Here is a 20,001-nt window from a genome sequence, read left to right as displayed (position 1 = left end):
GATAGCGAGAACTTGTATCTGATTTTAATGAGAATGAGGTAATCTTAGCATGTAATAAATCTTTACATAAATGTTTTCTTTATTTAAAGCATTAATTGTTTATTGTTAAGCAAGTTTATCTCTGCAGCCGTTGTAATATGCAGCTACCAGTCGATTCGTCTCACATCAAAACAAGGGGCTGTGTACTCGCGGGCAGATGACCACAGAGTACGCTGATCACTGTGTCGGATTAACGAGACTGATTAATGAGTGATTTTGGTAATTGGTTGCAAATTAGCTGTGTCAGAGTCGGAGTACGAGACTGTCGGATTAACGTGGCTTAATAGTACTGATTTAATCGGTTCTCATCATTAGTATCGGATAAAGCTGATTGTCGAATTAACCAGTGTCAGATTAATGAAACCTGACTGTGACTTACAAACGATAAAAGTGAAGCAATGCAAATATACTCAGGAACCAGTCTCCATCAGAAGGGCCTCACAACACGTGGCTCATTGGTTATGCTCTTGATAGGGCATAGGATTTAATTATGCAGGTATTAGAGTTTATCATGAACATTATGAGATGCGAAAAGGTGCTTGTTGTTACCCTACCTGGCACATAGCATTAGGGTGATAAAACAAGGACTCGCAGTCAGTATGCTGTGTCTGAGCGGGGTATCCATGTTAAACTGTGGCATTGTATCTCAGTGGGCTAGCATTATAAAATCAACATTAGTCAGGACTAGTACAAGCAGCCACACACGTGCATGCAGGTCGCAATATAAGTGCAATAATCTTGGACGCATTGTTAAGCCCCATTTCACCTCACCTTACATATTTGTTTCAGTCTGGACCAGGCAAACCTTTCGTTGAGAGTGTTCAATCAAAACTTTAGGGGTAAGATGACACACTAAGACCCGGGTTGTTGGTTGATTGACCCATGTGGTCAGCCATTAAATACCAAACAATCACTGGATCTGGTCATCTGAGGCAATTTTAAGGAGGCAAAGGGTCCTGGGATATATTCTGCTTTGGATATACCGTATTCGAAGTAATAAGCACCCCGCTCTAATAAGCGCCCACGGCAACATTTGCAAAGATATTGGCTAGTGAACAATCCCAATTAGCACCCCTTCCAATTGATCAATGTACACAAGACTTATTTATTCGCATATAATGCGCACTCGTGTGTTATATGCACCCTTCATTATGGGCATTTAATTCTGGAAAAATATATCTGTAGTACATAAACATTTCAGGCTGTCAGCAAAAACCACGAAATTTATCTTTCAACTCTGTTTTTTTCACCAAAATAACATTCTAATAAGAGCCCCCTATTTCTAATTTTGAGAGCGCCCTGGGCGCTTATTACGTCGAATATGGTAAATGATATCTGGGGTTCGATAGAAATATCCCAGGCAAGATACTACTACTCACCATTTCATACTTCATAACTGCAAGATTGCGCAGGGTCTCGGCAACGGTGGGATGACTCGGGCCGAAGCTTTCCTCATAGATCTTCAGCGCTCTTTCATACAGGGGTTCCGCCTCACTGAACTTGTTCTGGGCAAACAGAGAGTGTGCAACTGTGAAGTATTGAATAGATACCTTTCAGGAAACAGTCAAATGTAACCAAAGTAAGCAAGTTTACCTCGCCTATGGAGAGTACAGACTACAAGACATTGACATTAACTCACCTGTTAATAGAACAAACAAAGGATAGGCCAATATAGTTTAATTCACCTGTTGAGAGAACAGGACATCTTGGATAACTCATCTGTTGAGAGTACACCTAGGTAACTCACCTGTTGAGAGTACAGCCAGGTAACTCACCTGTTGAGAGTACAGGACAGCCAGGTTAACGAGGGCAGTTGCCACAGATGGATGATGTGGACCAAAAGACTTCTCCCTGATGTCCACAGCCTGCTTATACAGTGGCTCTGCCTTCTCATTCTTGCCCTGTGAACACCCACCCAGAACACCTGTCACATACTCTCAGTCTAACTTGAAACATTTATTTGATTTGAAAAGGGTCTTTCTGATTTATATTAGTTAACCTTGATCCTGAAGCTTAATGTAAAGCCTTAAGCACTGCAAGGTACTGTACTGGAAATGCTACATTTCAGACTTCAATCACATACATTCATAAATGTGTAAAACATACCCCTTGCATTATTCTTGTCCAAAATAGATAAAAGTACTGTATTCGACGTAATAACGCCCAGGGTGCTCTTAAAATTAGAAATAGGGGGCTCTTATTAGAATAATATTTTGGTGAAAAAATCAGAGTTAAAAGATCGCAGATTTCGTGGTTTATGCTGACAGCCTGAAATGTTTATATATGACAGATATATTTTTCCAGGACTTAAATGCCCATAATTAAGGGTACATATAACACACGAGTGCGTATTATACGCGAATAAAAAAGTCTTGTATACATTGATCAATCGGAAGGGGTGCTAATTGAGATTGTTCACTAGCCAATATATTAGCAAATATCACCGTGGGCGCTTATTAGAGCGGGGCACTTATTACGTCGAATACGGTACACTAATAACATTTAACAATCCACCGAAAAAAATGGCAGTGCATTAATAAAATTATGAAAGACATTGACTTATGAAACGATAACCATAATCAGATTTCTGTCAACATAGTGAGAATAACAATACTTCTCACTGGGAATCCAAACGTTTGTTGGTTTGTTGCCTAATTCCACACGGTGATTGATGTTATGAGCAATTATCCACGAGGTCAATGAGACAAAATCAACCAAGTCACCGAGTCTAGCCACCCGATATCTATATGGCCCTCATACGACCATCTTCCCGAAGCAAGAGAGTTAACTGACTATAAAAGTCCAGTTTCCACCCTTGCCGAACTAGGCTGGTATAATGGAGTTACATTTTGGCTGGTCTAACGAGTCTATGCATAGTCCAATCAAAATCGCGCACCGAAATCGAAATCCGGTTCGTAAAGTGTCATGCAGATTTTGGTCGACTGCAGGATTTGCAAAGCATGTGCACCGCTAACTCGTTGTCAACAGATATTTTCGAAATCTTTTCATGCTTTTAATCAAGGTGCTCACGTGATTTGATGCACTTCGCGATGTAAGACTCGTTTTATCACAATATAGATCTTGATTATCAATCAGATCGTCTTGACTGGGCACTACCGTTTTGTTTGAAGCAAATGAAAGTGATACGAGAGGTTGAATCTGATTGGTCAATAGGAGAGGCATAGAAAGGACATAACTCGTAATAGCCACTGGTGGCGCTTCGATCGAGCCCAGGAATTCCAGCCTGTTTGGGCAAGGGTGGCAACTGGACTTTTAAAGTCAGTTAACTCTCTTGCCTCGGGACGATGTCATACGACCAGCATAGGTTGCATGTGACCTATTCAACACTAAATGATACTTTATATCCCATAATACGTACCTGTTTCTTGTAGAGCATGGAAAGATTCTTGATGATCCCAGCACAGGCCGGGCTGTCTCCACTCAGGTACTGAAACACATTGTGACAACATGGATGTAATAGTAGGACAGCTATCATCTGTTTTGTATTGATACAATGATTAAACTGTGGTTAAAGCAGTATTGTGGTGGCTTTCCATAAATCATTTGGTCCTCAGTACATAAACTATACAGTCCCAAGTTCATAAACCATCCAGTCCTCAGTGTAAAATTATCTAGATTCAGTCCATAAACTACCAAGTCCTCAGTCCATAAACCATCCAGATTCAGTCCATAAACCATCCAGTTCTCAGTCAAAAACCATCCAGTCCTTAGTCAGTAAACCATCCAGTCCCATGTCCACAATCCATCCAGTCTTCAGTCCATAAACCATCCAGTTCCAAGTCCATAAACCATCCAGTCCCAAGTCCATAAACCATCCAGTCCTCAGTCAATAAACCATCCAGTTTTTAGTCCAAAAAACATCCAGTCCTCAGTCCATAAACCATCCAGTTCCAAGTCCATAAACCATCCAGTCCTCAGTCCATAAACCATCCAGTCCTCAGTCAATAAACCATCCAGTTTTTAGTCCAAAAAACATCCAGTCCTCAGTCCATAAACCATCCAGTTCCAAGTCCATAAACCATCCAGTCCTCATTCCATAAACCATCCAGTTCTCAGTCCACAAAACATCCAGTCCTCAGTCCATAAACCATCTGCTAATTTGAAACTAGTGCCGCAATGCTTCAGAAAGCTGCTTTCTTAGTGGCTAATGTCAACTTCCTGTTAGTAATTTCATTGGTCAGTCAAAGTTCACGAAAGGTCGTTCTGACGTGACCTGTAATGGGATGTCCTCAGCGGTAGCGAGAACTTGTAACCGATTTTAATGAGACTGAGGTAATCTAGGCATGTGATTAATCCTGTTTTGTTTATTTAAAGCAGTAATTGTTTATTGTTAAGCAAGTTTATCTCTGCAGCCGTTGAAATATGCAGCTACTCGCCGACTCTTCAAAACACGGGGCTGTGTACTCGCGGGCAGATGGCCACGAAGTTCGCAGATCACTGTGTCCGATTAACAGGACTGATTAATGAGTGATTTCAGCAATTTGTTGCAAATTAGGTGTGTCAGAGTCGGAGTGCAAGACTGTCGGATTAACGGGTCTAAATAGCACTGATTAAATCGGTTCCCATCATTTGTGTCGGATAAAGCCGATTGTCGGATTAACAAGTGTCGGATTAATGAGACTTGACTGTATATATGGGTAACTCATAATAGCCACTGGTAGCGCTACAATTGAGCCTTGAAATTCAAGACTAGTTTGCAAGGGTGGAAACTGGACTTTTACAGTCCGTTAACACCCTTGGCCTTATCAAACTGTTTCCTGTCATTATACTCACCTACAGTCTGATCTGTAGCGCCCTCTCATACAGCGGCTCGGCCTTATCAAACTGTTTCCTGTCCTTGTACTCACCTTCAGTCTGATCTGTAGCGCCCTCTCATACAGCTGCTCGGCCTTATCAAACTGTTTCCTGTCCTTGTACTCACCTTCAGTCTGATCTGTAGCGCCCTCTCATACAGCGGCTCGGCCTTATCAAACTGTTTCCTGTCAATGTACTCACCTTCAGTCTGATCTGTAGCGCCCTCTCATACAGCGACTCGGCCTTATCAAACTGTTTCCTGTCCTTGTACTCACCTTCAGTCTGATCTGTAGCGCCCTCTCATACAGCGACTCGGCCTTATCCAACTGTTTCCTGTCCTTGTACTCACCTTCAGTCTGATCTGTAGCGCCCTCTCATACAGTGACTCGGCCTTATCAAACTGTTTCCTGTCCTTGTACTCACCTTCAGTCTGATCTGTAGCGCCCTCTCATACAGCTGCTCGGCCTTATCAAACTGTTTCCTCTCCCTGTACTCACCTTCAGTCTGATCTGTAGCGCCCTCTCATACAGCGGCTCGGCCTTATCAAACTGTTTCCTGTCATTGTAGAAGGCTGCCAGGTTGTTGAGGGACTGTGCCAGATCAGCGTGGTCCGGACCCAGCGTTGCTTCTCTCATCTCTAGCGACTTCTTGAAGAATGTTTCAGCAGTACTGAAAATAATACATGTACTATTGAAACGTGTCAAACATTGAATTGAGTGATTTATTTGCTTAATACCATTTTCATCAGTATTTCACCTGTGTCACAGTGTGTCAACTTGATGTGGGGAAAAACCTGAAGTGATGAAGGTCCTAGATATGTACCACTTGGAGAAAACCCATGAGCATTGGTATGGTGCTGACAAACCTAGAAACATAATCAGGACAAAACTGAGATTTCAACCCTAATCTAAGCTTCTGTCACGCCAATGCAACACAACTCACACAGCAGATTTTGCGATAACTTTGATGAGTGACATGGTCCCACTCGATATCGATGACTTGCACGGTTAACTTTTCTTACTATTTTGTGTTATTCAAAACTAGGATGGTAGGTGAGAGAAAAGTGCTTGATCCTAATAAAATTTGCTCGGGATTGGAACTGATCGAAAGTTAAGTCCAGAGGTGAATCCGTTTTGGGCGGGGGGTCATGGGGTTCGAACAACCCCCTTTTGAAATAAATTATAGACCCCAATGACAAACAAATTACCCACATTTCTGGAAATACTTGTGAATCCCCCCCCTGGATATTTCTGTAGTCTTCCTGATCTGGTTGACACCACATTTACTTCAACCCTTTTAAACACACTACATTATGAAATCTTTGTATATTTTACAAACAACAAGATGATTTGAAATGAAAGGTGAACACTCACTCGAAGTTGCTCTGCAGATAGTACAAGACCCCGAGTTCGTTGAGTGTGCGAGCCTGTTCGGGAGAGTCGGAACCCATGGCCAGCTCCTCCAGGTGGAGAGTTCTTCTACGAAGCATGTCAATGCCTCGTGTCTGACCCTGGAAAGTGGAAAATACATCATAACTAGGGCTTCAAATAGTACTCGAGTACTCGAGTTTAGTGGGACTCAAGCCCAGTTTGAAGGACTCCAGTACTTGGCCAAGGGAGATAACTCTAATTTGGTCGACTTTCAATAAGTTAATAGAAACGTGTCTTTATGTAACTTTCTTTTTCACGAGTAATCAATTAAATCAAATAAAAGTGTCAATAGCTTTTCGTTTAGTTATTTTTCGAAACAATACACTTACTTACAACCATTTCATGAGGATATTTCCTGGTTTCAAAAAGTACTTTATTTCTTGTTTAAAAGGGATGTTTTATGAAATTATTAAACTGTCGCAAGCAGTAGACCTATTCATTCTAAATTAGCATCGTAACGTTAATCATTATTAATTCAATATTTTCATAAGATACAACTGGACATCACTTTATTGAATATTAACATTGTGTTACTGCATCTCATTATAATTATCTCTTCAAATGTCGGGAAAACGTCTTATAGAAGTCAACTATAAATTTACAAGCCTAGTAATCTTTCAATGTTTTGTTTTCAATTAAGAAAAAGGTAAATACTGACTTGTGAATTTGTGATAACATTGAAAATGTTACTTTTAACTTATTATCTATATTTTGTCATTTATTGACAATTTCCTTCAGCGCTGGCATCAAATGAGCTTATCTATCATATAAGGTATACCTAAGAAGCCAGCCTGCCAAAATCCAGCCAATCACCAATCCCAACATACATCACGTGACGATCACATGTGCAATTTTCTTTTCATCCTAAACATGGCGTGTGTTACATTGAGATGTAAAAGATTTCTTTTCCCAAGTTGACAATTCATACTTCAATTAAGCTTCAGCAAATCAGCATACAAATTTTAAAGGTATTATATTTGATACGCGATCACATAGGTTTTCTTAGTGATCTACGAGGTCAGTGTGACTCTTTCATTTTGTATACGATAGGATAATTGCCAATTTTATTGAACAGATGTATAATTGCGGGTACTCAAGCACAAGCCGAGTCTTACCCCTCGGGTACTCAAGTCCATATTTTTGGACCCGTTGAAGCCCTAATCATAACACTGATACACTGAACAGGTGTAGACACAGAAGATAGTGCTAGCCAATACAACTGGTATCTCTAGACATTATAAACATCCAGCATTTATTGGAAACCAAGCCTCTATTTCTTCACTGGAGGCTTTGGACTATTTATTATATGGTTTCTGAAAAGGGACCATTCATTTACTATTATACCAGACACGATCTGTATTTAGAGACCTTATTTTTCAAATATGGTTTGGAAGTGACTTCAAATCAGAAAGATAGCAACTACCTTTAAACCTATTTCAGGTAAGTTAAGATTTATTGACATTTTCTATTCGTAAAAAAAACTGACAAAAGTAACTGAAACTGACATAAAATATCCACAATAAACTCAAAAAGTTAGTTTCCAAATTCGTCTTCCTCTACTCAGTCCCAGTGAGAGCGTTATTATCAGTGGCTAGACATTCAGAATGTTCATTGTTCCAAGGAATGTGAACACATTCCATGGGGGGATACAGCTTTTTTGAAAAGGGGGGGGGGGTGCACAATTAAGATCTATTTATTGTGGTAATTTATACAGAAATAAAGATTTTTTTCGCACACCCGCACCCCCCTCTGTATCCGCCCATGCATTCTTTCTGATCATAATCCATGTCTGGAACTGTATGGGAGCATTTACACAAATAATCTTTACAGGCAACGTAAGAAACATGTCAGGCCACCCAGGATCAGGTACTCACTGAATTGACTCTTGGTGTTCTGGCTTTCTTCTTTATGGACATCGCTTGCTTCTTCAAAGGTTCTGCTTGCTCATGCCTGAAACAGTCACAGTCACAATCGCAATCGCAATCGCAATCGCAATCGCAATCGCAGTCGCAGTCGCAATCGCAATCGCAATCGCAGTCGCAGTCACAGTCACAGTCACAATCACAGTCACAGTCACAGTCACAGTCACAATCACAATCACAGTCACAGTCACAGTCACATTCATAAATATTACCAGGAAGCAGACATTGTATATACATAACAATAAACTGTTGGGTTTTTTTTAATACACAGCCTAAATCAAGCTCAAAGTGCTACATTATCATCCCGGATCAATGGGCACTGGAATTTCATTCTCAGCTTCCTGGGGAGTATTCAACAAAAGCAGGCTTATGGGGTGATAAAAGGTTAACAGTCACATTACCATCTTATCCTACCATTCACTGCTGGGTAACCAGCGGCATATTTGGAACATGTCTTGACCTCTTGTTTGAGTGTGGGCAGAAACACTAGAAACTCCCAGGAGACAAACTGGCCAAACATACTCTCCATGACCAACTGTTACTAATGTCTGATTTGTGGTCTGTGTGCTGTACAAAGTGTGTGTGTGTGTGTGTGAGTTTGGTTTAACGCCGCTTTTAACAGTATTCCAGTTATATCACGGCGTGTCAGCTTAATGTGGGAGGAAAGCCCCAAGTGATGCAGGTCTCTGACGTTTACCACTTCGGTGAAACCCACGAGCACGGGTATGGTGCTGACAAACCTAGAAACATAATCAGGGCGAACCGGGATTCGAACCCACAATCATAGCTTTCTGGCATGCCAAAGGGACGCAACTCTGCACAGCGAATCGTGGCGCCTTAGACGACTGGGCCACCCGTGCCCCAGTGCTGTACAAAGGACCACATGCCATATAATGACACATGTACCAATCTACTGAGTCATTGCAATGGTACATGATTAAAAGTGGAGAAAAACATTGTTCTAAACAGACCTTTAAACTTGACCCTGTTTCACAATGCAATCGTAGCACCACGACGATCGTAACTCCCATACTTAAACATAGACTTACAACTGTCTTAGCGCTACAATCATTTTTGTGGAATGAGGTTGTGTATCTTGAATATTTAATCATTCTATAAATCCATACATGTGTGAGTATGGTTTTATGCCGCTTTTAGCAATATTCCAGCAATATCATGGCAGGGGACACCAGCAAATGGGTTTCACACATAGTACCAATGTGGGGAATAGAACCCAGATCTCCTGCATGACAAGCAAACACTTTAACAACACGGCTATCCCACCGGTCCTAAATCCACACATGAATAAAGTACACAAACACACTCATAGTTCACATACAGGCAATGTGGAATTTCCATCTTAGAAATAAGACGTGGAACATTTCAAATGATATGCCACTGGAAATTACACAAGTATAACCCAACGTATTTTAATCAATGATTGATCCGAACAAGCAGACTGCAATCAGTGATAGATGATGATTCGAACGATCCAAACATAAATGACAACACACACCAAACTCACTTTTCTTGTTTTTGATACAGTAGAGCTAACGCATCCAGTTCCTTGGCCAAGAGGTAGTGATCGCTCCCATAAGCATTCTCATAGATCTCCAGGGCCTGTTGGTAGTACGCCTGGGCTGTGCTGAACTTCCCCCACTGAGCGTGGAGACCTGCCAGTTGGTGCAGTGACCTTGCTACTACCGGGTGGTCAGGGTCAAGGGCAGTTTCTCGCACCTCCAGAGCTCGTTGCAGTGCAGGCAGGGCCTGGAGAGACATTATTACAATGACATTATCGGAAAAAGATCACAATCTCCACTGTCAAGGACACAGTATATACAGAGGAACATTAACAAGTTAACATGAGTTGGTACCATAATCAGTGCAAATCTGGGATGTCTACCATAAAGGTTCTACTAAACCAAATCAGAACCAGTTTGGACAGTGCGGTTTTCGTAGGGAGCCTTCAGTGCAGATCGAGAGATATCTGCAGGCTGTGATTGGAGGATATTCTGTTAGATTTTTATGTCTTTCAAATGTACATCCATCCAGTTATTAAAACTGACCATGTTTTTCTATATTTAGTACTGTCTTTTTCAACATGATGACTTATGCTGAATGTGACCACAGCTATTTTCAAGTAGGTGACATTTGGTGCGAAACTGGGGATGGTGTGTTTAGCTTCCTGTACTCGGAAAAGGAGCTGGCTAAGCTAGTCATTTTTTATTTTTTTATTGCTGCTCTAAGGCCAAACCGTGCACACACGTACAGGTAATAGCTGTTGAATGCTTAGTTATTTTTAAAAAAAATATAACGTTACTATAGAAGTCTATGGGAAAACATTTGGTTGTGTGTAACCTAAACAACAGATCCTGGCACTTAGAAGGGGACATAACTCCATGAACTGGTGTACATTTTTAACTTTTCAAGACGTTGTACTTAGAGGCAGTAACTGTGTGTAATTAAGTTCACCATCAACTGCTTGAATAATATGCATCTTAAAATGTGAGTTTTCAGACAAACAATTTGGATTTGAATGACTTCAATCAAATTTCCCAGGGCTGCAAATAACCCCGAGCCCAGTCTCCCTTATAAGGTCATAGCTGGTACAGTGAGTTCCGGTGCGTAATGTCACTAAGGCAACCAGCATCTAAGAAGGACTTTATTTTGTTGCTAAAATCCAAACTCAACAACATTCAAGCCATATGATTGCAGCCTGAAAATATCAAGTCAGAGCCATGCAAACCAATAATTCACATTATAAGCAATGTTCCACACCACTGGAGTAAAATGATGTGCAGTCAACCAAGTCATCGGCCAGAATTCCCAATTCATTATGTTGCCTCATGTGACAAGCAGGGAATCTATTCTAGCCTGTATTGTGCCACGTACCTGCTTGAGCAGCCCGATGTCCTTGAGGAACCTGCCAAGGGTCTCGTACATGTCACCGAGCCAGACCTCCCGATCCATTATGTTGCCTCATGTGACAAGCAGGGAATCTATTCTAGCCTGTATTGATCCACGTACCTGCTTGAGCAGCCCCATGTCCTTGAGGAACCTGCCCAGTGTCTCGTACATGTCCGCAATCCGAGCCGGGGTCAGGAGGCCATCGAAGTGACCTGAAGCTGAACCAACACTCTAGACTGTAGTAGTTCCTCCTTAACACAATATACATGGACCTTCTTAAATCTACCCTTCCTAGTCCTACTAGAACCACATCCCCATCTCAGCCCGGATGACAATTACTTCATAGTAGATTTAAAACTGAATGATAAACTCTACAAAGCAACTCATTATTATCATCATCATCATCATCATTATTATTATTATTATTATCAGAGGACAATCCTGTTTTGATATTTCACACTGCAGTTTGCAACACTCAAGTAATATCACAGCTGCCAGTAGATATTCAAGTCTGAGCCATCCAAACCAGTGGTCGATATTGTGAGCATCAGCCTACAAGGTCAGGGTATGATGACATAAAATTAACCAAGTCTACGAGCCTGACGACCGATACAACTTAGTAGCCTCTTATGAGATATCCTAGGGGCTAATTTTAACCAAGGCCTGGTTGTCGAGAAAATATTTATGTTTGTGCTTTGTGTATTTGTTGTTTGGAACCACAATCAGCAATATTCCAGCTCTATGGCGTTGACCAGTAAATAATGGAGTCTGAACCAGACAATCCAGTGACAGATTTTAAGAGCAACAATCTCTGCCGTCACGCAAACAACCAAGTCACAAAGTCTGACCACTGTCTGGTCACTTCCTACAGCCAGGATATGTTGCTGACCAAGACACGCAAACAACCAAGTCACAAAGTCTGACCAGCGTCTGGTCACTTCCTACACCCAGGATATGTTGCTGACCAAGACACGCAAACAACCAAGTCACAAAGTCTGACCACTGTCTGGTCACTTCCTACACCCAGGATATGTTGCTGACCAAGACACGCAAACAACCAAGTCACAAAGTCTGACCACAGTCTGGTCACTTCCTACACCCAGGATATGTTGCTGACCAAGACACGCAAACAACCAAGTCACAAAGTCTGACCAGCGTCTGGGCACTTCTTACACCCAGGATATGTTGCTGACCAAGACACGCAGACAACCAAGTCACAAAGTCTGACCACTGTCTGGTCACTTCTTACACCCAGGATATGTTGCTGTCGTTGACCCCTAAAAAGAACACATGACCCTCTATTTTTGCAAAATACACATTGTTCCTTGACCCAAATTTTTTAACACCAAACTTATATTCGCAAGCAAATATGAAGCTGAACTATTTGTCTACAGAGAAGCGATCATCAAAGTTTGAATATTTTCACTTACTTTCTTCTAATTTTTTAGTGGCTGTAAAATAGGCATCTGGCATCGAGTTCTTATCTCCCCCTACTATCTGCCAGTAGCTGATGAGCTCCGAACACCGACCTCTGAAACATAACCATCACGGAGCTGCTACAAGTTCTTATCACAGACAATATATTTGTCTGGCTCTACCAAACTGTAGGCCAAAATGCCAATATCTGGGCAGTGATACCTTTACAAACTGGTCATGAATAATTACAAGGAAACCTAAGTTAATAACACAAGAATTCATCTTAGTTGAGTGTTCAGTTACAAATTCAATTTAGCGCAGATAAATCTACATGTAACCTAGCGCTACATTGAAAACACAGCATGTTTACCTGTTAATTGTCTTCTTTGATATGATAACATGTTACTTTAGGCCATAATAGATTAGTTTGTAGGTATTTATATCCCACACATTTAAAACTAATACACCATCGAACCCATTGTCTTGAACTCGGGATGTGTCGAATCCCCCGTTATGATGAACCTACAGTCTGGTCCTGGTAAATTTGTACTATCCGTGCCACCATATTTCACCTGGATATGTCACACTGGATATGTCACACTGGATATGTTGCCTCGAAATCAATTTGTTACTATCGGCATGGACCCTAAATATAGATTAAGTGTCCATGCTATCGGTAAGTCCCAGCAGTTAGAAATATCATAAACTTAAAAAGTCAAATTCAATATACTTTCAACACAAAACGTAGCAAAAGTAAAAAATCGTACAATTTATACAAATGCATTTCGACGAATAAATGTAGATATGATAAAAGCTTCTTATAATAGATGTATTCCATGTAACATGCATGATGTGGAATGTTTGTTGACTGACGGTATTAAGGTCAAGACAGATGTGCTGAATCTTGAATAAATAGAACTATTTATCAGGTCCTGAGGAATTTGAGATGACAGTATTTGGCTATATAAAAAATAAAATGTCTCAAACCATTTCTAAAACCTGGATGAAAATCTATAACCTGATTAATCAATTTGATGTGGCTAAGCCAAATAACTAGTCTTGTGTTTAACTAATTCAGGCAGAGGCAATGCTGATACTAGTGAACATTGAACCAAAGCATAACTCACTTTGCATAGAGTCTCTGGAACACACACAGGTCGAGGATGCAGGACTTGAGCATCTCCTTGTCTCCTGTCAGCTTGATGAGCCAGGGCAGCTCATCACACACGCGGCACGTCACCTTCCCCGGACTGAAACATGACCAGGTTACCAGGCTTTGCCAGGAATAATCAACTACTGTATTCACCACTGCACAATACTTCACGGGTTGTACACATACTGTAAATACCTCAAGAAATGTATACACTATCAGTCTTTGAATGGCATTTAGAAGTGATACACTTTAGAAGTGAGTGAGTCAGTGGGTGAGCATGGTTTTACGCCGCTTTTAGCAATATTCCAGCAATATCACGGCAGGGACACCAGAAATGGGCTTCACACATTGTACCCATGTCGGGAATCAAACCCGGGTCTTCGGCGTGACGAGCGAACCCCTAACCTCTAGGCTACCCGACCGCCCCCACTTTAGAAGTGAGAACTTTCTCTATGTTATTTTTAACCACCAAATCATGCAAAATGCCTGGTTCCAGCAAGAAGGAGCCATCCAGTCCTCAGACAGGTGAGTGCTCAGATTACATCGCACAAATAGCAACATTTCTCCTGCAGCAAGAGTCTACGCCGTGCAGGCTCTACTCTACACATTGATTCAAGATCAGGCAACGGTCGGGTTTACAAAAATCATGCACAGAGTTGGGCTCATTTGATCTCTGTTACTTTTACACAGCCTCACTGCAGTGCTTGACTTAAGAAAGACTTGGTCCCGACTACATCGGTCACATGGCCACATGGGGAATGGAGGACGGGTCGTGTATACAACCCATGAAGAATTGATGATGCTCTGAACATAGGGATACAGTATTCAAACAGCACAAACATCAAATGTAATAATTATTTATTGAAATTAATTTCCTGGTGCAAAAGACAATTAGTTTTGTTTATTATCCCGTGATAATAAGGTTATTATCCCGTGAATAATTACAGTGCTTTTAAGACACTGATCACAATTGCCAAAGAAACTCTAAGGCTTATATCCTAGTTTCCTGACGTGAATGAGTACTTAAGTTTCTCAAACAACAAATGGATAAAATATAAAATAGTTTCTTGGTTGTACATGAAGTAAGCTTTTATATCCTGTCTAATAAGAGGAGCACAAAGCAAAGATTTACAGTCAAAGAGTGGGAATAACTCACTGTAAAAAGTTTGTGAAATATTCCACCAATTCTTGTTGTGTGGCCTCGAAACTGACGTCAACATTGTCTTTACCAAAACAGTAGTCAAAAACTGCTTGTCTGACCTGCAAGTAGCATGAAAAATGTTTACACAACATCCAGTTAATGTAACTTATATTGTCTTCCAGTGCTGAAGAAACAAAACACACTTTTAATTGGCTGCTTTTCCTTACAGGGCAATGTCTTATAACCAAGATTATTCTCCTCCTGTCCTGCTTTCAGTTTCATCAGTTAGATTTGCAAAGTTAGAGCACACCAGGTACCTGCTCATGGGCAAACGTGAGGAGTCCTGAGTGGTACTTGATGAGGAGGTGTGACGAGAAAGCCTCGTAGAACTGTGCCAGCAGGTTCCACGTCAAGTTGGGGATCAGACGAAATAGTTCCTCCTCCCTCATCCCACACCGACTGGCACACAGGTAGCAGAGGATCTGAAACACAGGTAGCACAGGATCTGAAACACAGCTAGCACAGGATCTGAAACACAGGAAGCACAGGATCTGAAACACAGCTATCACAGGAACTAAAACACTGCGAAGCAAAGGTTCTGAAACACGGGTAGGAGAGGATCTGAAACACAGGTAGCACAGGATCTGAAACACGGGAAGCACAGGATCAGAAACACGGGTAGCAGAGGATCTGAAGCACAGGATCTGAAACACGGGTAGCAGAGGATCTGAAACACAGGATCAGAAACTCAGGTAGCACAGGATCTAAAACAGAGGCAGCACAGGATCTGAACACAGGTAGGACAGGATCTGACACACATAGCACAGAATTCAAAACCCAGAATCTGAAACACAGCTCATAGCACATGATCTGAAACACTGGCAGCACAGGATCTGAAACACAGCTAGCAAAGGATCTGAAACACAGGCAGCATGGGATCTGAAACACAGGCAGCATGGGGTCAGAAACACTGGATCAAAAACAGGCAGCACAGGATCTGAAATAGGATCTGAAACACAGGTAGCACAGGATCCTAAACACAGGTAGCACAGGATCCTAAACACAGGCAGCACATGATCTGACACAGATAGCACAGGATCCTAAACACAGGTAGCACAGGATCCTAAACACAAGTAGCAAAGGATCTGAAGCAGGATCTGAAACACAGGCAGCACAGGATGTGAAACAGGTTCAGACACAGGTAGCACAGGATCAGAAATATAGGTAGCACAGGATCTGAAACAGGTAGCACAGAATCAGAAACACAGAATCTGAAACATATGAAACACAGGATCTGAAACACATGAAGCACAGGATCTGACACAGGTAGCACAGGATCAAAAACAGGATCTGAAACACAGGCAGCACATGATCTGAAACACAGGTTCTGACACAGGTAACACAGGATCAGAAACACAGGTAGCACAGGATCTGAAACACATGTAACTCAGGATCTGACACGGGTAGCACAGGATCTGAAACACAGGTAGCACAGGATCTGAAACACATGTAACACAGCATCTGACACGGGTAGCACAGGATCTGAAACACAGGTAGCACAGGATCTGAAACACATGTAGCACAGGATCTGAAACACATGTAGCACAGGATCTGACACAGGTAGCACAGAATCAGAAACACAGAATCTGAAACATATGAAACACAGGATCTGAAACACATGAAGCACAGGATCTGAAACACATGTAGCACAGGATCCGAAACACATGTAGCACAGGATCCTACAGAGGTAGCACAGAATCAGAAACACAGGATCTGAAATATATGAAGCACAGGATCTGAAACACAGGTGGAGTTCACTTTGTGAAACAACATGTTTTATGTCATGAGCTTAAGCTTCACTTGTCACTGGACAAAACTGATTGTCAATGCTCCTGCTCCTGTGAACTCACCTGCCTCATGTAGCCCCTGGTGTCATCAGTTTCATACTCTGCCCGCAGGATGTCTATGATGACGAGGTACAGGTCCTCACAGTCCACTGTGGTCAGCAGGCTGTCCAGGCTGCCTCGAAGTTTGTCTTCATGCTGGCAGAAACTGAAACAAACAATAAACCATCCGTGAAACTAATTTGTCAACAAACCATCCGTGAAATGAGAGCTATCTGCAGCATGGAAAGATGAGATATCAAGGTTGAAATATGAAACAATAAAATGTGAATCAGCCAATTAATGTGAAAAAAATAAATGTGAATCAAGTGTGCAATGTGAAACGATGAAATGTGAATCAGGAATAAAATGTGAAACAATGAAATGTGAACATGGTGAATCAGAAATAAAATGTGAAACAATTAAATGTGAATCAGAAATAAAACGTGAAACAATGAAATGCGAATCGAAAATGATATGAATGGATTGGCTATGGAAATAAACTGACAACATATAACAGACTTCTGATATATCCGTACTTGTACCATTGTCAATACTACACAGGTTTGCATACACTGACAGTATGTTCATCCATCACCCATGAACACACATGACCGCTCTGTTGACCAGTAGTGCCATGTGTCAGCTCATGAAATTAAGCCATGTACGAGTCACAGAAGCCAAATCAGCCAAATCAGTTTGTGCCAACCGTAAACAAGCAGTGTGTAAAAAGCAAGAAACACAGTCACTTGTGCATTGTTAACTGAGCACTCATTCATCCCAGTACTTGATGGCTTCTCCCTCGCTGGAACCAGGTAATGTCTTGGGTTGTTGCTTAAACATAGCAAGGTAGTCCTAAGTAGGTGGAGGAACACAGAACATACAAACCTTTGAAGTGTTGATGATAGGGCTGGGATGAGTCAAAATCTACCACCCGTGTACTCACTCAACCCCCTTTTGACCTGACCCTACCATGGTACCCGCTGTAGGTCTCGAGGTGGCTTGGGGCACGGGTGGCCCAGTCTCTAAGGCGCCGCAATTCGCTGTGCAGAGTTGTGTCCCTTGGGCACACCAGAAACCTATGATTGTGGGTTCGAATCCCGGTTCACCCAAATTATGTTTCTAGACCCACATCACTTCGGGCTTTCCTCCCACATTAAGCTGACACACTGCGATATAACTGGAATACTGTTAAAAGCGGCGTTTAACCCAACTCACTCACTCAAGAGTTGGCTAGAAAATGTCCGATCGGGAATTGTTTTACCGGAGTCCTGGCAAAAACTATTTACATATTCATAGAAAATGATCTGATCATGAATACACTGAAGCTGACTGAAGCCATGATATAACTGGAATACTGTTAAAAATGGCATATAACCATACTCACTCACTCACTTGGTCTACAGTAATGCAGTCAGGATAATGGGTTTGAATGTTTCACACTGTAGTGTTTTTTTCCATCTAAATAATCTTTAAAATGCAGGAATGAATTGAGACACTGTCTGTCTCATCTTGCTGGGGTGGATATTACATGAAGATGTATGTTTCCACAGAACTGCTGTATGTAATCATACAATGTCTCTGCCTACAGGAAAAAACAACTGAACCTGCCCCTCAAGTGTGTTGTGTCCTACTACCGCTATAGTTCTACTAAAATCTTTTTTAAGTCAAGCAATCTCGGCTATTATAAGTCCATATATATACAGCAAACTATGGTTATAACAAACTCAAAGGGACCACTCATTTTAGTTAGTCATAACCGTAGTACTTTTAAGCATATTTGCAGCAAATGGTCAGGAAAAAACCAAACAGTTTGTTATTCAATCTCATTAAATTCAGATCTTAGTTCTTGCTATTGCTAAACAAAGATCTGAGGACATCCCATTACGGGTCACGTCACAACGACCTTTCATCCGACCAATCAGAGCATCGCTTACCAGATCATGAAAGTGACAGTCGGAATGTAATTTCTAATCATGCAACCTCGTAAACCCTAACACAGGGTATTCTGAACGATAGTTACGGGCTTAACGACTGAATCCATACAATCCAGAACATCTATTAGCCATTCCAGAATGTTCGTTTGTTCAGGTTTCACATTTTTAAACGAGAATTTGTCAAAATTTGTTTCGAAGCGTAGTCACCAATTTGAAATAAGTGCCGTAAAGCACGAGAAAGCTACCTTCTGATTGGCCAATGTCGACTTCTTGTCAGTCAATCCACTGGTCGGTCAAAGTTTGCGCAAGGTCGGTCTGACATGACCCGTAATGGGATGTCCTCAGATCGAGAACTAAGATCTGATTTTAATGAGATTGTTTGTTACTATCATGATTATAAGCATGTTCATCATAAATGAAGCTAAATGTGTGTGTTGAGATTAAAATCTGTTGAAAATGTAAGTTAAACATTCTTTACACACAAACGATTCTGGTGTCACTCTTTTAATTCCTTTTTCTCACTGGAATTTGAATCCTAATGAATTACAGGATCAACTTTCTCACCTGATATCGTGTTGATCATTTAGTCATTATAAACAACCAATTAATCTGTTCAAATTATAATGTGAATTTCATACTTCCAAAAACATTTTCATTTTCAAAACAAATGAATTCTTAATTCAATTCAACATACTTAACGATCATAAAAACAAAACGGTTAATGAAACAGTCTTGCAATGAATCTGTAGCCCATGCTGAACTCATGTGGATTGTTGCGAGGGTCGTAATTTGTAGCTCACCTGGCTATGTGTCTGGCTAGCACCATGACATACAGTGGACAGCAAGTGGATGGTGTCCGGCAGTGTGTCAGTATCTTGGACTCAAACTCAGGGCTTACAAAGGCATCCAGCGTGGCCACCTCCGCACGTATCAACTCCTTCACATTCTTGTTTGTTAAAGATTCTACACACAGTGTCGGCCACGATCTGGACAAACATAAAATGCCAAAATTTCAAACATAATTTCCAGAGTAAGCATGTGTCCGACGCCGTGATATTGCTGGAATATTGCTAAAAGCGGTGTAAAACTATACTCACTCACTCACTCCAGAGTAAGCAAAATTCCACTCATGTACTACACAAGCTTAGCTATTCCTTACTAAAGGTACTTACCTTACTAAAATACTATTTACACTACAAGGCAGTAAGTCGTGTATCCTACCATATCCACCATAAACCAAATTGTTCTAGGTTTCTTTATTCGCAATAATCTGTCCATATACAGAAACATAACTTTGAATAATTTCATATTTGTGCCCTGAGCAAGTTAAAACGAAAATTAGGTGAGTGGATAAGAAC

General features: G+C 41.2%; 1 protein-coding gene across 1 annotated transcript in view; it reads right to left on the bottom strand.

Annotated features, from left to right (window-relative positions):
* LOC124112299 (nephrocystin-3-like) overlaps positions 1-20,001 on the bottom strand; it is a 49,322-nt gene that overhangs the window by 3,677 nt on the left and 25,644 nt on the right. Inside the window, exons 16-29 of the mRNA XM_046472339.2 lie at positions 19,444-19,629; positions 16,734-16,875; positions 15,141-15,305; positions 14,839-14,942; positions 13,657-13,779; positions 12,544-12,644; positions 11,234-11,331; positions 9,732-9,973; positions 8,159-8,234; positions 6,228-6,364; positions 5,352-5,523; positions 3,419-3,487; positions 1,815-1,940; positions 1,419-1,544 (exon numbers count right to left, since the gene is read on the bottom strand). Of these exons, the coding sequence (XP_046328295.2) occupies positions 1,419-1,544; positions 1,815-1,940; positions 3,419-3,487; positions 5,352-5,523; positions 6,228-6,364; positions 8,159-8,234; positions 9,732-9,973; positions 11,234-11,331; positions 12,544-12,644; positions 13,657-13,779; positions 14,839-14,942; positions 15,141-15,305; positions 16,734-16,875; positions 19,444-19,629 (1,867 nt within the window). The remainder of the gene's footprint in view (positions 1-1,418; positions 1,545-1,814; positions 1,941-3,418; positions 3,488-5,351; positions 5,524-6,227; positions 6,365-8,158; positions 8,235-9,731; positions 9,974-11,233; positions 11,332-12,543; positions 12,645-13,656; positions 13,780-14,838; positions 14,943-15,140; positions 15,306-16,733; positions 16,876-19,443; positions 19,630-20,001) is intronic.

This window comes from Haliotis rufescens, unplaced genomic scaffold (assembly GCF_023055435.1).
Source record: "Haliotis rufescens isolate VD_foot unplaced genomic scaffold, xgHalRufe1.0.p SCAF_4, whole genome shotgun sequence".
NCBI lineage: Eukaryota > Metazoa > Mollusca > Gastropoda > Lepetellida > Haliotidae > Haliotis > Haliotis rufescens.
Note: the sequence above shows the minus strand (reverse complement) of the source record. Positions and strands in the feature narration are given on the sequence as shown.